We start from the raw sequence: 16,862 nt of genomic DNA, 5'->3' as shown, positions 1-16,862 counted from the left end.
ACTGACCAGGTTCACCACCGCACCTCACTGAAGAGTTTGTGGCAGTGTAGCACCTCCTAGTGGTCAGAATATACAACAATACTACTACCACTGCTGTGCTACTACAACTTATAATAATGAATAGTGTCTCCTCTGGTCAGGAGGTCAATATGTAGAACTCCTCACTCACAGAACTCAAAATTCACTCAAAAGATCACTTTTTACCATGATGGAATACTAAGAGTGAAGAGTGTTCGGTAAGATTTGTTCTACTTCATTTTATTGGGTTGGATTTTTTGTTTATTGGTCGTGTTTTATATAATTGCGTAATGTGTACGATTTCTTTAACATATAGTGTAGATAGTTATGTGTCTGTAAAAAAAAAAAAGGTAATTTTTGTAACGAGTACATGTCAATATTGGTATAGGCCTAAAAAATCCTGAATGCTACTGGCTATTAGAAATAAGACATGATTTAACGTTGTATTAGTAGTAGTAGTTCACCCTCGCTGAACATGTTATAGTTGGACTCTTCACCCACGACAGAAAATTTGAGGAAAGGGAATATTAATTTAATTTAATTGAAATTGATTCTACAATATTGATCCCGTTAAGGGGGAAATTTGTCTGCATTTGACCCTCACCTGTATATAGGGAGCAGTGGGCTGCCAATGACAGGCGCCCGGGGAGCCGTTAGGGGTTCAGTGTCTTGCTCAGGGACACTTCTACACATGACTTCTACACATTACACTTAGTGTAAATTTACACAAAACACAAAAAGACCTTTTTGTGTTTTTTACAAAGAGTTTGAATTGTATTTTAAAACTATTAAATACTGTAACAACAACAACAAGGCCATAAGAACAGTTTTGGCATGCATTGCCTGTGATATAAGTATGTAACTACACAATCAGAGTTTGTGATTTAGTGTCTCCTTTTTCTCTTTATATTATTTATTTACGTTTTTCTATTTTTATGCTTTTATTTCTGTCTATATTTTTTTATCCTCTGCGGTTGCTCTCCCTAGCATGTCAGTTTGAATGTTTGTATTTTCCTGTTTCTTCTTGACAATTTGTGAAATTGTACATGTGCAATTGATCAATAAAACCATACGTAGTCCACTCACTCTTTAACACTGCGGGACATTTTGAAACTAACCTAGAATGCACAAACAAAGTAACCACTAACGTGATACACAGGCCTGCCACGAGAGGTCGCTGTTTCCCCACTCACCGGCTCTCTATCTCCGCAGTGCTGCCCGTCTACGAGGAGTGCGTTTGATTGTGGCAGGGCTCAATGGCGGACAGAGCAGGATAGTCGCGTTAGCACCGAGGACAATAACATCTCGACAGAGTGAATACCTGGCGTGACCCGGTCCGCTGCTGGGTGCAACGTGTGTAACGGGCTCTCTCGTGCACTAACGTTTAGTACAAAGTCACCGCAGCTGTTTTCCGCTCGTCTTCCAGCGTTCTTGAGTTCCCATCCCAAGCGGAGAAGTTACACTGTTCATGGTGGCTCAGTAGCTTGCGAACAAACCATGGAGGTCTCATTAGAACTGATAGGAAAGCGTCTGCTTTTGCTCCTCGACGACGGCAGGTCTGCGAATGGATCCGAGCCGGAGCAGGCTGCATGGCTCCGGGGAACGGTGCGGGCAGTGAGTGTCATCGGCCTGCAAGTCCCGGAGGTTACTGGAGCAGAGGCGACAACAACAACCACCGCTGCTGCAGGGCTGACGGTCAGTGTTTACATACGAGCGAAGCCGTTCTGCGTGGATAAACACAGACCAATGGATACGTAGCTCGTATACCAGCTCTTAGCTAGGCCTTTAACACAGTTAAACTCATTTCTAACCGTCAACGGTGGTAGATTTGTTGGCAGATAACGTACGCTCGTGCATAGATTAGCAAGCTCACGTTACAAGTTGCAGGCAGTGAGGCGAAGCTAAACTCGAGGCCGGGGATTTTCTGGCCTTGGCTTTGTTCGATTTTTTTTTTTTCGCTAGTTAACGAATGACATTAAGCTCTGCCAGTATTAAGTGTAGCCTCGTAGCATTACGTTTTAAAGCAACAGATAACCACACGACCATATATTGACACAAACCGTTGGTTTTTCCCAACGTTAGCTAATGTTAGTTTAGTTCAAGGCCTAACAAGTTCGTGTGAGGGTGAACAAGGAATCCCTTCGACTTTACTGTGGTGGTCCAGGTTATTAAATGTTCAGTGTAACGCACCTTTGTGTCATCTAATGGAATCCTAAATGTATGAAATCAATCTTCACGAGCTGCTTAGCATTAAGCAGAGTTGATAAACTGCAGAGAGATATTTGGGTGAGATTTGTAAAGATTTGGGGTGTTGGTGGGTGACTTCATAGATAAAATGGACTCTTACAACAGAATATTACAATAGCAAGCAATTGCAAAGTAACTTTACGAATAATGTTTGATTAATTTAATATGAACACTTTAAGGGATAAAATGTACATATAACATTTTTTCAAAACCTAGTTTTATTGGGTTTAAAATAACCTAGTTTGAAATAATGTAGAGTGACAATTACATTAAATCTAATTTGTCCCGTTGGTGCTATTGTATGATAATTAAGAAAAGATTACTGTAATAATTACACATGGTTCTTTGAGTTGTTGTAGACGTACCCTTTTCATTTGTTTATAAGTGGACTCAAATGAAAGAATTTAACTTTCCTCTGTAAAATAAGAAGGTGCACATGTTTCACAATAGAAACAAAACAAAATAAGGACCAGTGGGACTACACGCCTGTTCAGTGAGTTTGACATTAATTCGATTACCTTGCTGTGTACAGAATGGATCACCAGGGTTGTGAAGAAGAAAAAAAAGTTGCGTATTCTTCTTAAATTTAGTTCTCAGATTCCCACGACTCTACAGACGTGTGCATCGAGCTCAACCACTCGGACCAGATGCCACTTTTGTGATGTTACACGAGTTTGATCAGTAAATGCTAACATTTTTAAAGATGTTTTGTTGGGAGACTCGATTCAGTGGTCTGCGAAGAAGTCAGTGCACATTCTCTTGGCAGGAAGCTTTTAACAAGCTTTAACACGGCCCAGCTCAGTGCAAGGCTGTGCAATATGGACCACAATTCATACCTCAGTATGTTTAGGCTGAATGGCAACACAAACTACCTGTATCCTCTACAAAGTGGGCGTCAGTTGTAAGTCAGTGATTCAAATACAAGTTTTCCTCCCTGTTTGAAAATATACAGCTGCAAAACATTTAAAGAAAATAAATACAAATACAAAACCGATATTGAATATTAATAGGCAGACATAATAGAGTATGGTTATAGGTTTTCCTCTCCTGCTTAACAAAATACACAGCTGGGCAAATCACAAGTAAAATGTAAACGGAACAAAAACAACAGCAGGCCCACCCCGTTTCAAAATGTACTATTTACACACAAAAAACGTATTTTTGAGTATTTTTGAGCTCCTCCCTGGCCGCTTGTCATCACTCCTCTCAGGATTGTGCCCATGTTGTTGGAAAAGCCGGGGCACCACTGTCGCGCTTAGTCATTTTGAAAGTGCAACAGGCAATGGTATAACCTTTATCACTCCCTTTGACCAGTGGTGCAACTTCATCACTCAGTCAGTTACTCAGTGACAGCACACTTTTTGTTGAACGGTTATTTCAGGTGACAGAACAGAGGCAGGCTGGTAATGGGGCAGAGAGAGGCGAGTGACGGTCAACGAAGGTCCCAAAGCTGGAATCAAACCTGAAACATTTCAATTCATGTGGCACCACTGCGCTCACCACTAAGCTCACAAGCTCACCCATGCCACTGCAAATTATCAATACAAAATGTCAAAACCAGAGCCTTGTATGAAAACAAACTTTTTGCTTTTTACTCTTTGTTAAATACGACCTTGGAAGCTCAAAATGTAAATGTCCATTTATTGGGTAACGTTTACGCCTCCTTTCCTATTCCATCTCAAACAAAATGGAAATCTCTGATCACCAACTGCTTCCAGTGATCAGCCAGAGGCATTCATCGATGGCCTGTGTCATTTGTTAGGACCAGTCATTAGTCGTGTCTCGCTACCGATGCTCACAACAAGTGTTGAGATATTTATCTTGTTCACAGGAGTACCTGCAAGCTCGGCAGCTGGGTTGATATTATCTGTGCGAACCTTCTTCTACCAAAGCAAGTGGGTAGTTGGCGAGTCCATTGCATAGACTGTGTCAATCAATGCCGTTCCCACTCGGACTGATAAAAGTCCAGTCTGTCTCTCGCAGCTTGCTCTGTTAAATAAAGCAGCTGTTGTAAATAGCTTGGATATTTCTGTGGTGTTTTTATTTCACTCAAGGAGCCCACGAAATAATCCGCCTCTGCTGTGGACTTATAGGAGGTGTCATGATGTCGTCAGTGAGTGTGACGAAAGTCAATAGTACAAATCACACACATTTCATGAGAATAAGTTTACTTTGTGACTTTTTGTAGTCGTTCATTTAGATTTTGAAACCGTGGCTAAGAGGTGTCATTGTTCACAGTTTGGTTATCCATTGTGAATCAATGCATACCAGTTGTACTTTGATAATGTGACATAAAAAGAGGATGCATGTCTAAAATATCTCACATAAAGACTGAACTTTTGTTGAAGGAACTTGAGGAGTAAAACCCTGAAGTGGGGTCAGACAGAATACAGTCGTGTGCTAAAACAGTGCAGGGGTCTGTGTTTGTGACGATGAGATATAGAATACAATCCAGGAAGTGAAGCTTGAGGAACAGATTACGGGGCTAAGATGTATCGGATGCCACAACGCTGCTCAGAGGTCTGTGATGATCACAGACAGACTGGCCAATGGGATTGTGCATTACAGAAGGTGAACCAGATTTAACTTTTTTGCCGGACAACCCTGCATTGTTTTGCCTCTGCTGGCACCCCAGCTGCGCCGATGAACTGGCTCCATTCAAATGAATGAGAGGGCTGTTTAGCTCACTGTCGTGTGAACGCGTCCTAAAGCCAATTAATCATCAATGTTTTCCTTTAAACCAAAGTAGCTCTATAGCTGATGATAGACAGGTCCCTCTGACTTGCATTAAATGTGCACAAGACAAATATCATCATTGTACCAGTGACATACAAACCTGCTGTAGATGTAGCCAGATTCTGTCATACAAACCAAATGGCAGAAAGAACACGGACTCTTTTAAACTCAGTCTATTAGTGTGAGACTGTATTATCGCGGCTCTAAATTATCTCTTAACGGGTTTGCTGGTACACACGGGTATTGAGTTGCTAGTTGACTACATTTGGTGAAAGTCTCCAATGAGCTCTTGGCTGCTGAATGAGGCCGTTTGGCAGATGGTAGCTTGCCAGTCCACTTGCAGTAATTCTGTTTTTGTTATGTTACTTGCACATGTTTCCACTGTTTTCATTGTATGCTACATTTGAAATGAATTTGATTTGCCACAGTTGCAGTTCATACAGTCCTTATGTTTATGTTCTGCGTCTTTCTGTTTCTCCAACTGCAGGTATTCGTGGAGTTTGAGAACACTCTGCAGCGCTGCTCCTGGGTGCAGGTGTTTGATAAGGGGGTGAAAGCCGTGCTGGTGGAAGACTCTATTGTTTGGGCCAGTCGAAGTGACGGGAGTACCGGGACCGCCGGAGCTCCGGCATCGTCCACAGCCTGGCCCGCTCTGGTGAGTCGAGCCTTGAAACGATCGGAATAGGCTTCAGGACACGGACAACCAAATAGACTCGATAGATTTGTGCACCTGTGGCACAGGTTAGATATTGTGTACATGTAATCATGGGAGACGACACGTGTAATCTGATATCTTACCTAAACCCTGATATAGGCTACCGACACCTTTCACTGCCCAGGCCCAGGCCCACCCTCCCATCTCAGGCTTTTCTTAAATCCAGAGTCTCACTCCGGTTCAGCCTCCAGCTGGAGTGGTTGTCTCTGACTTGTTTGGGCCCGATGCAGATGGCCGTTTGGCTGTGCTTGTGCTCGAGTTCATGTCTGAAGTCAGTTACTGTGTTCATGTTATGACTGGAAACACAGGAACGCACTGTAACAAGAGTTCAAGGCATGAAGCGCTTCGGTGTAAACGTAGCCAATATGTTTTGAATTACATTTAGAACATCCAGACATCTGCATTATTGTGAGATGTAGGAACCTATGGTTCCTGTTGAATTTAACGCAAATATCAAGTATTTTCCTCCAGAGTGAAATCATCTCATGTTGTTCACTCCTTCCTCAGGCCTACCGCTCCTTGGTGGACAGAGCGGGTTTAGGATCGTTGGTTCCTGTGGAGTATTTTGGAAACAAGAATTTTGAGTTCCTACCTGATAACAAAACTGTCCAGAGGTTTGAGGTATGTGCTTTTGTACAGTATGTTCAACTTTTTTTGTTTAACAGAACTATTAGTTTGTTGACAAATAAAACAATTTTATAATTTTTTAAATTATCAGACAGAATAAACAATTTATTGGACAGGACATTTGTTATTACTTTTGCCATTTTTAAAAATGTATTTTAAACCAATAAAATGAAATGCAGCATCCACTGTTGGTTGCAGCGCTGGTGTTTTTCCTGTAATGTTCTGGTGTGAAGTTTCACATTGTTGCTGTGCCACTATCATATCTCAGCGTGGTTGGTGTCCTTGTGCAGGTTGATAAAGACATAAGACACCCTTTGCTGCTGGAGCAGCCCTCAGTGCAGGCGGCCATCTCCAGCTGGCGGACTGACTTTGAGCTGCAGGAGATCTTCAGGAAGGGTAAGACTCGACCTTCACCACGTCTGATGTTTTCATTTACGACCTCCATGGGCTGTCGTGCCTTAACAATGTTTCACATATGCGTTTAATATTTCTTTCTGGACTTAATGTTCAAATGCTTAAACTTGGCATTTCCATCAAATGTTGTTAGAAGATGATGTTGAGCACTGAAAGCATGATACAGACGGACTAACAGTGACTGTAAGTCTAATGCTGCCGTAGCAACTTGCTAGATTGAGAGACTTTAATGCTTTTATATTTATTATTGTTGACTTATGTGAGGTGTTTCATTTAAATCGGCCAGAATGTAACTCTGCTACTGTTCCTGCCCTCAGGTTCATACACTATTCAAGGACGCAGGGTTCGCGTGTACCAGCCAGAGTTTGAGGAATGCTGGGCTTCAGGGCTAGTCTCACAGCACGACCCCATCTCACACATCATGGAGATTACTACAGATAAGGTAAAAAGATCTTATGTCACAAGTCTAATTGGGATGCAAATTGTATCTGATACTTGGGAATCTAAATACCAAAACAATTAGAAACTCTTGATGACATAGAGAGTGAGGCAATGACTGTATTGCCTCACTTCCTGCTTGTATTTCAACCACTTCCTATACCCATTAGCTGCCATATAGTCCCCCAGTTATGGTGTGAAAGGATGCTGCTCAAATACCACCTTTTTTTTGCTGTAGGGCGAGAATCAGACGGTAGATCCTCGCGTGATACATGTCATGCTGGCAGAGGAGGTAAGGCTGGCATGTTATCAATCTATACGCTATAAGTGGTTGCACTGAATTGTACATTTTACTTTGTATTACTGCATCGTATATTTTGTTAAAGCCGTTGAAGTATTTTCAGCTTTAGACGGATCTCTTTAAAAAAAAAAAAAAAATGTGTTACCAGAATTACTTTTTGCACTACCCTTTTTAGCTTGGTAAAAATGGGCGGCGAAGGAAGGACAGTGAAACAATGAAGGGTGACAGTGGACGCAGACGTAGGACTGCCTCCGAAGGCGACGATGACTTGAACTTGAAACGTTTCAAAGGAGCGGGAGATGCGACAGCCGATGGGCAGAACTGTAGCGAATCCAACAAAATGCCAGCGGAAGGGATGGGGATCTGGGGAGGAGTCTCTGCAGAAAGAGTCAGCAGCACAACCAAAAACGGAAGCTCCTCAGAAGGAACCTTTGCTCAGGGCAGAGTGTTGTCCCCAAACACCAACTCCTCACTCCAGATGGACCAATCCAGCGCTGCTCCTCGTCATCCTGGCCATGTCAAAGAAAATGGGCGTTCTCTCTCCACACAAGGAGCAGCAGATTCCACCACTGCAGTTACTCACACCCCCACCCCTCCCCCCCTGAAACCAGCCCCCTCTCCCTTCTCCACCACATCGTTCCCCTCACTCGGCCAGATGCCGAGTCTGGTCCCTGGTGCTCCGGCCCCCAAGGCCTCCCCATCCCCCCAGCCAGACCGAGAGGAGGCCTCCCAATCAGCCTATTCCAAAACAGCTGCTCTCGTTTCCCCGGGGCCCGTCACCATTTCTTGGTCACATGACAGCGGCCCTAGTGTGAACCTTTCTGCGTCTGTGGGTTTCAGTCCTAAAGCCCCCGCCTGGGGAAGCCAGACTGAGGTAAGACGATCCGTATGATCAGTACCATTATATGTCGCCATTGTAAGTCGTCACAGTGTTGTTTCTGTTATTAATATCATGTTACTGTACCACATTGTTTTGTTTCCCAGGGCTCCAAAACGGCATCAGGCTTTTGTTTGCCCACTGCTTCTGTATTTGGAGATGTTACCTCTCAGACCAACGGTGCTCCGACCACTACGACTGCCTCCCAGGACGCTCCCCGGCCCTTTGGCTTCGGCTTCGGGGGAGCGAAGAACGAGACTCAATCCCAACAAGACCAAAACTTGTTCTTCCAGTGCATGACCCAGAATTCTGGATCCACCCCAAGCCTAGCCGCTGGTCCGACCCAGTCCAAGGACACCAATTACTTCACCGCAGTGTCTGACAGCTTGAGTAAAGAGCCCCCAAGCCTTTTCAAGTCCGCAACCTCCACCGAAGGGCTGAAAAAGCCTGAGCAGCCCAAAGTGCCTGAGACCCATTCATCTGGAAATGGTGTGCTCAACAAATCCTCATTGGCCTTCCAGGGCATGGGTGGCTCTGCAGGAGGAAGAGGTTCTGGTCTAAGTATTGGTGGTCTGACTGGGGCTGCTGGAGCTCCTCTAAGTACTTCTAAGAAGAGCAGTAATAATGTGACTTCTGTGGGGGGCTTAGGGCTGCAATCTGGTTTTAATACCACAGATAGCCACCAGAACCTTTTCCTGCAGGCCTCCAAAGAGCCTGCTAATCCATTTCTGGCATATGGGGACAAAACCTCCCACACCTCCTTTGCTGGCCTCACTGGGGCTGAGCCACAGACCCTTGGTTCTGCCTCAGACAGCAAGCCAAACCTTTTCACCATGGCAGAGCCACCGAAGGGGATTCAGTCTTCCTCTTTCCCAGTGCTCCCAGCAGCTGCTTCACCCAGCTCTTCCTCCTCTCCAGCACCGACCTCATCACAGACTGAAGGGACTGTGACAAAGGAGGAGCTGGAGGCTGGGAAGATGCCTACATCCACCTCAGGCTGCCCCGTGTTTGGAAGCACTGGCCCCGGGGGAATGGAGGAGGTCCCCGTGTCCTTTGACCAGAGCCAGTCTCAGAAGTTTAGCCTGGAGGAAAGAGGCCAATCGTCAAAGCGTGACTCTGACTCCAGCAGCAACAGCGACCTGTCAGACCTGAGTGAGAATGAAGAGTGCCCCGAGAAAGGCCAGATCCCAGGAGGACCACTTCACCCTGCCAAGGACGTGGGAATGTTGCAGAAAACTAAAATCCAAGGGGCTGCTAAAAGCCGTCCACGTAACAAGCCTTTCAAAGGTAAGTCTTGTCCCCTCTTTCTCGTTTGTGGCGACAAGTTGAGCAATATATAATTAACACTAATTTGTCGTCTCCAGTGGGCCAGTCGGTACTAAAAGACCAGAGCAAAGTGCGTCGTCTGAAGCAGTCTGGTGAGTCCTTTCTCCAGGATGGCTCCTGCATCAATGTGGCCCCTCACTTGCACAAGTGCCGCGAGTGCCGCCTGGAGCGCTACCGTAAATATCGTACCACGGGCGAAGATAGTGATGACGATCACGACCCAAATGTGTCCTGTCGGTTCTTCCACTTCAGAAGGTACACGTGCTGCTTAATGTCTTTCTTTGTGTGTTTGAGCTTCATAGAGGAAGTCCTAGAGAGCTATCAGAACAGAGCAATCATCATCAATCAAGCAAATGATGCGTTACTGAATTAACTTCTTTTTTTTTTTTTTTACCCATGACCAGGTTGGCTTTCACTCGTAAAGCTGTACTGCGTGTGGAGGGCTTCCTGAGTCCTCAGCAGAGCGACTCCATGGCCATGGGTCTGTGGCTACCTGCACCAGCGATCCTAGAGGGCCTGGACCTCGATACTTCCAAGTACATCCTGGCCAATGTGGGGGACCAGTTCTGTCAGTTGGTCATGTCTGAAAAGGAGGCCATGATGATGGTGGAACCTCACCGTGAGTACAAAGACATGATTTCGTTCACTATCTTGTCCTACATCTGTGCTCATCACTCACCCTGTCAAAAGTGTCTACTGTTTGTATAATCCTGTGTTGTTTTTTCTTTGGTCTGTCCTCCAGAGAAAGTGGCGTGGAAACGTGCTGTGCGAGGCGTCAGAGAAATGTGTGACGTGTGTGAGACCACCCTGTTCAACATTCACTGGGTGTGTCGCAAGTGTGGCTTTGGAGTGTGTCTGGACTGCTATCGGCTCCGCAGGAACCGGGCACGGGAGGGTGAGTCCAGTTGTTACCGGTTCACTACAGTGCTAACCCAACTTGTTTATTTCATTACATATTTTTTATTTAAATAATACAAAGAAGTGATGATTGGTGTATTGCTTTGTGAGAGGTTGTGTGTTATTATGGTTGTTGTGTTCTTTGTCTCAGATGTCGATGAACGTCCAGAGGACGAGGTTTTCTCTTGGTTGAAGTGTGCCAAAGGTCAACCTCACGAGCCACAGGCCCTTATGCCTACGCAGATTATACCTGGGACAGGTAACATGTACATTATGATTACCGTACATCACCAATCTATCAATCCGCACCTCACCGGCATCAAGTCATTGGATATGATCTTGTATTGGTACAGTGAGAGTTGTAATGATTCGTTTTATTGCCTTTCTCCTTTAGCTCTTTACAACATAGGTGACATGGTGCACTCAGCGAGAGGCAAGTGGGGTATTAAGGCCAATTGTCCCTGTACCAGTCGACACACTAGGCCTCTAGTACGCCCTAGTGCCCCCAATGGGATTTCACAGGTACGGTCATGTTCTTTTTTAGTTCTGAAAAGTGTTAAACTTGGAGGCTCTGATGTCTGGTTGTGCTCGTCTCAGCAGTCTACAACAGGTAGTAGTGGCATCCTCGCAGGTGCAGCTCCTGGTCTCGCCACCACCCCAAAACCAGAGGGAGAAACTTCAGCCATCAAAACAGAAACTACGCAAACAGCAGCGCCATCAGACAGCGGGCGAGGAGAAAGCGTGGGCGGTGTCAGTAACTCAACCAGTGGTACGTCCTCCCCCTCTAACCTCACCCAGTCCTCCGCCAAGGAGTCCCGCTCATCAGGAGAGGGCAACAGCTCGGCTCTGCACTGGCTGGCTGACTTGGCCACACAGAAAGCCAAGGATGACACCAAGGGTAAGTAGGAAAGAGGAAATGCTGAGTCAGTGTAATCTGAGTGCATGAAAAAAAAGTCTAAATCAATATTAAAGTCGAAGTTACATCCCCGTCCTCTCGCCATCCCCTTCCAGAATCCGGTTCCCTTCGCTCCATGGTGAGTCGAGACAGCCGGCCTCCCTTTGGCCTGGACTCACTCAGTGCCCTGTCAAAGCCTTCTGCTTCCAGTCCTAAGCTATTCAACAGTCTGTTACTGGGCTCCAGCATGGCCCAATCCAAACCCGAGGGGTCCAGTCTCCGGGATCTGCTCAACTCTGGACCGGGCAAACTCCCCCAGGGCCCCGGAGAGAGCGGGGTGCCATTCCCCTCTGTCTTTACCTCAGCAGGGGTACGTAGAAAGCGCATGTTTTTTTATGACGTTAGTTTATTTGTGTCAGTTACTGGTGTAGTAATGAAGCAGAGCATTCACTTTGACAATGGTTGAAACCACTAAACAACTCTAATTTTCAAAAAATGACGAGGCTTTACCTGAAGTACAAATACATAGCTGGGTAATAAAACATTTATTTTGTCTGTCAGAGTGACAAGCTGAAGAGCAGCCTCCCCAACTTCCTGGATCACATCATCGCCTCAGTTGTGGAGACCAAGAAGGCAGAAGGCCGTCGGACCGGGGCGTCCGAGGGAGGCGAGCTTGGTGTTCTGGGCGGCCGCAAAGACGGAGTAATGGGCCTCAGTGTTTTGGAACCACATACCTCACACTCCTGGCTCTGTGACGGACGACTCCTCTGCCTACAGGATCCCAGCAACAGCAACAACTGGAAGATCTTCAGAGAGTGCTGGAAGCAGGGACAAGTAAGAACAGGGGCATCTGTGGCAGCCACATGATGGAGCTGAACAAGAAAGATTGAGCCTTAACTGTCATCTGTCTAATCGCTTCTCTTTTGTGTCCAGCCCGTGTTGGTGTCGGGGATACACAAACGCCTGAAAAGTGATTTGTGGCGGCCCGATGCCTTCAGTAGGGAGTTTGGAGACCAGGATGTAGACCTGGTCAACTGTAGAACCTGTGCTATCATCTCTGATGTGAAGGTGCGAGACTTCTGGGACGGCTTCGAGATCATCTCTAGTAAGTGCACAAACTCTTTTTATATGATTCCTCTTGTTCGTTGTTGGATTGAATAATTGATGTGCGTGGCACTGTTATTTTAGCTCGAGTTTCTTTTCAGATATTTCAGCTAATGTGTTTTTCTGTGAATGCAGACCGACTGCAGGACAGTGAGGGCAAGCACATGGTGTTGAAACTAAAGGATTGGCCTCCAGGTGAAGACTTCAGGGACATGATGCCCACACGGTGAGGGACCCAGAAATATGTTGCCTATGTTGCACTTACATAAGCTTGTTGAAATGTGAAATAACCTCCATCATTTGTCCGTGTTTGTTAAAGGAATGTTTGACATTTAGATTCAAATGTTTTAACCAGTTAAGAAAAGATTGCTTTTACTTTATTTTTGTGAAATAATTAATTATTTTTACAAAACACATTTGTGAATCTCATTTGTGTTGTTTTAATATTCTTTCATACTTTTTCCAGGTTTGACGATCTGATGGATAACCTCCCTTTGCCCGAGTACACAAAAAGAGACGGTCGTTTAAACCTCGCTGCCCGTCTGCCAAACTTCTTCGTGCGTCCTGACCTTGGACCCAAGATGTACAACGCCTATGGTGAGAAGATCGTCTCGGTCCCTCTCAACTCCGTTAGATCTCCCGTGTCTCTCTCCCCTTCCTCTATTATATATACTGTATCCTCTTTATCTTCTCTCTCTCGCACTCCCTCATTGGCTTTCTTTCCCTCAGGCTTAACCTCGTCTGAAGACAAGAAAGTGGGAACCACTAATCTCCATCTGGATGTCTCTGATGCCGTCAACGTCATGGTCTATGTTGGCATCCCTCAAATAGAGGGCGACCCAGCGCAAGGTCAGTAGAGTTCAGCACTTTCTCCCCCTCTCTTTGTCTTGTTCTGTTTTATTTCTCCATACCAAATCCAAGACACTGAAAAGACCCTTCACTGGGTCTCTCTCATTTACATTATGGCAACATTTCTCTTTCTCAGAGGCAAATATCAATGGACGCAAAGGTCTGTAGACTTTCACTTGTATCACTTCAGTGGCATGCCCTTCTTCTCGACTAACTCCCCTTCTTCACTGCTCCACCCCATCCTCCTGTTATTATCTGTGCTGTAGGGGCCAGAGCACTGGGACACACCTGTTGGTTTCTACTGTGGCATGTTCTGTACATTTCTATGTAAAAGCTTTATTAACAACTTCAGTGAATAACGGACGGCAATTACCTTTCTGTTGTTGCTCTTTGGAGATCCTGAGTTTCCTTTTCTTTGTAGATTTCAGGGTTGGGTGAAACATTGTGTACTTCGGTGGTCCAGCTAATAAAGCATCAGAGAATCCACAAATTGTCATTAAGTTCACACACAATTTCATGTAATTTAATGAATTATCTTTGCTTTTGCTGAGCTGTGCTCTGGTCCTTACATGGTGGGAGAAAAGTTTCAATGAAGGACATCTAGTCCGCATCCCTCTTCCCTTCACACAGTGACAGTAGCAACCTCCCAAAAGTATGACTGTGTCTGTGAAAGAGTCATTTGTGACTGACCAGACCAGATCATAATAAATGCAGCACACACACACACTGTTAATATATGTTACCTCACTGGCCACCTAGCTAAATGCATACACATGGTTAGGTAGCAAAGATAAACCGCTTTGGGCAGGTGAAAGGTGAACTGAAGCACAGTTATCTTTCTGAATAACTCATAAATACGCACTGTAAATGAGGGGTCAGTATATTTCAGGCAGTAGAGTGAGCTGCTCCGTACGATTAACCCGACGCTGTGGATGTGAACATGTCAGTAAATGTCTGTCCTTTTCTTTGCCCCAGTGGTTCTCAACTGGTCCAGCCACATGATCCACATTTGTCTTAAGTCACAATGCAGACACCATTGGAAATGTGAACCAATTGAATCAGCTTCTTCTTCCATGCACTAGAAACATTAGTCCTGTTGGCATTTTATGTTTTGCCAAATGCGGTGTTAACTGCTTGTGATGTTTGTGTCACGTCAGCCACACGATGCAGCTGCAAACAGTATTTTAAGAGAACAATCTTGCAGGTCACTTATAATGGACCTGCAACCTAATACTGAGTCATGAGCCACCAGTTGTGAACTACAGCTCTTTGCCATTTTATCAAACAGTATGACGGATGTACATAGATTCAGCTGTTTAAGAATTACGCTGTGGAGAATGAGAAATGCAGATTAGCTTGATGGTACCAGTCACTGAGGCATGATACGTGTAGTTATCAGACTGCAATGAATTCAACAGAGTCGTCTTCAACTCTCTTGAAACATCAGCAATCACAGCTCCAAACCTAATGAACAAAAACAATTGTCATCATAAAAACATGGCTGATGTTCCTCTGCTGCCCTGTGTGTGTGTGTGTGTGTGTTGTTTATGTTTGGTCCTTTAGAGGTCATGACCACTATTGAGGAAGGCGATGTGGATGAAATGACGAAGAGGCGGGTGTACGAGGTGAAGGAGAAACCTGGAGCTCTCTGGCACATCTACGCTGCCAAGGACGCTGAGAAGATCAGAGAACTTCTCCGTAAGGTCAGCAGCCGCAAGATTTCTGTCTCTCTTCTGCCCAACCTGCTTTATTTTAAGACTACATTCAATCTATACATGTGTTTATCTGAATCTGATATGTTTTCCCTCCACTACATCCTCGTTTATGATGCCAAGATGTCATCAGCTGGTTAGCAGCAACAACAACCGAAGCTAAACGTGTGGTTGTGATTAATCGTGGATTGTCTGTGTCAGGTGGGAGAGGAGCAGGGTCAAGAGAACCCTCCAGACCACGACCCCATTCACGACCAGAGCTGGTACCTGGACCAGGTGCTCCGCCGCAGGCTCTATGAAGAATATGGCGTGCAGGGATGGGCCATTGTACAGTTCTTAGGAGATGCTGTGTTTATCCCCGCTGGAGCTCCACACCAGGTCAGACATGTTTGTGTTGCATTTAGGAAGCTTACTATTGATATCCTTTTATTTAGAGGATTCAAGACGCATTATTATCTTGTTTCATTAACTTATTTGTTAATTGGCTGCTCTTTCCCTTCAGGTTCACAACCTGTACAGCTGCATCAAGGTGGCAGAGGACTTTGTGTCTCCTGAGCATGTAAAGCACTGTTTCAGACTGACCCAGGAGTTCAGACACCTGTCCACGACTCACACAAACCACGAAGACAAGCTACAGGTCCGTGTGCTTTTCGCTCATGTCGGTTTTCACTGTCCAACTTTAATGCATTCTACTAGCTAGAGAATGATGTATGCCTCTGATTCGGGAATATTTATAATCTGCTGGTTTGATTGACGAGAAGTAATTAATTCAGTCTGGAGTTCAGTCACAATTTGGAAGTGATTTAATTAAAAAGTATGAATTGACAGAAATTAATATAAAGCTGATATAATTTATCTAATACTGACGCATGCTTGTGGCAAAATGACAAAAAGCCCTCGTCAGTGTGAGGCATTGTTGTTTCCCTGCCATTGTTTTAACAGACTCTTCCCGTCCTTTTTTCCCTCAGGTGAAGAACATCATCTATCATGCAGTGAAGGACGCTGTTGGGACACTGAAGGCCCATGAACCTAAACTAGCACGCACGTAGTTCCTCACTTACTGTAATCCCCAAATAACCAGCCTCCGACAACCACTCCACGACGTACACACACAATATACATTAAATACCTACACACACAAGTACAGGCTGCAGGCTGCAGAGTACAACGATAGAGTGTAAGTTATTTTGGGGCAGTGAAGGTCTGGGTTTGGGGAAAGAGAACATTTGATTTGGGGAGGGATTAGACGGGGGAGGGGCTAATCAGCGCTTTGATGAAGGAAGTCCTTTATCGCTGTTACACAGTACGCTCAGACTTGTCTAGTTGTTTTCCAATTATAATTTTTTTTGGATTACCGGTAACTATTTAAGGTCAGTGTGTTTGTTCTGTTGTTTTCATTGTAAATGTAAGATGTGAGGGTTCAGGAGGTAAATGCTGACTTGCCTCTGGAGCAGAGGTTCAGCTTCCATGTAAGTGACTGACAAAATGCAAGTTCTGGGCTAACTTTCCAATTTTCATGACGTTGATATAATTTTTCTTAAATAGGCGCGAGGTTAACCTGTGTTTGTAGACATTTTTTGTTGTTGGAGTTTTAAACAGCTGATTGCTTCTGCCCTCTGAGGCTGTAATGAATTTGTGAAGCAGCCAGTGAGGGGAAGCAGACCAAAGTTTTGTATTTTTAGTTTTTTTATTTCACTTTTAGAGTA

At 44.9% G+C, this 16,862-nt stretch overlaps 1 protein-coding gene across 4 annotated transcripts; it reads left to right on the top strand.

Annotated features, from left to right (window-relative positions):
• Positions 1-1,282: 1,282 nt before the first annotated feature.
• kdm3b (lysine (K)-specific demethylase 3B) lies at positions 1,283-16,374 on the top strand. Of its 4 annotated transcripts, none has more exons than XM_079268982.1 (25): positions 1,283-1,713; positions 5,489-5,656; positions 6,224-6,337; positions 6,634-6,739; positions 7,075-7,199; positions 7,434-7,487; positions 7,672-8,370; positions 8,481-9,660; positions 9,738-9,954; positions 10,104-10,318; positions 10,442-10,594; positions 10,748-10,855; positions 10,991-11,118; positions 11,197-11,494; positions 11,608-11,861; positions 12,053-12,325; positions 12,425-12,596; positions 12,731-12,821; positions 13,062-13,192; positions 13,325-13,444; positions 13,581-13,604; positions 15,008-15,147; positions 15,358-15,534; positions 15,659-15,793; positions 16,125-16,374. In XM_079268982.1, exons 1-25 carry the CDS (start codon positions 1,516-1,518, stop codon positions 16,203-16,205), a joined length of 5,361 nt encoding a protein of 1,786 aa, XP_079125108.1. In that variant the 5' UTR covers positions 1,283-1,515; the 3' UTR covers positions 16,206-16,374. The 4 variants fall into 4 exon arrangements, with proteins under 4 accessions (XP_079125108.1, XP_079125107.1, XP_079125109.1 ...); XM_079268981.1 differs by having other exon boundaries at positions 11,194-11,494; XM_079268983.1 differs by lacking the exon at positions 13,581-13,604 and having other exon boundaries at positions 11,194-11,494.
• The last annotated feature ends 488 nt before the right edge of the window (positions 16,375-16,862 follow it).

The sequence above is a fragment of the Melanostigma gelatinosum genome (genome assembly GCF_949748355.1).
Source record: "Melanostigma gelatinosum genome assembly, chromosome: 5".
NCBI lineage: Eukaryota > Metazoa > Chordata > Actinopteri > Perciformes > Zoarcidae > Melanostigma > Melanostigma gelatinosum.
The sequence above is the reverse complement of the archived record's forward strand: the minus strand, read 5'-3'. Positions and strand labels throughout refer to the sequence as shown.

Coding starts and splice junctions, on each gene's coding strand:
- kdm3b (XM_079268980.1), top strand. CDS start 1,516: ATGGAGGTCTCATTAGAACTGATAGGAAAGCGTCTGCTTTTGCTCCTC. Junction 5,657..6,223: donor CCACAGCCTGGCCCGCTCTG/GTGAGTCGAGCC, acceptor CTCCTTCCTCAG/GCCTACCGCTCCTTGGTGGA. Junction 9,955..10,103: donor CGGTTCTTCCACTTCAGAAG/GTACACGTGCTG, acceptor ACCCATGACCAG/GTTGGCTTTCACTCGTAAAG.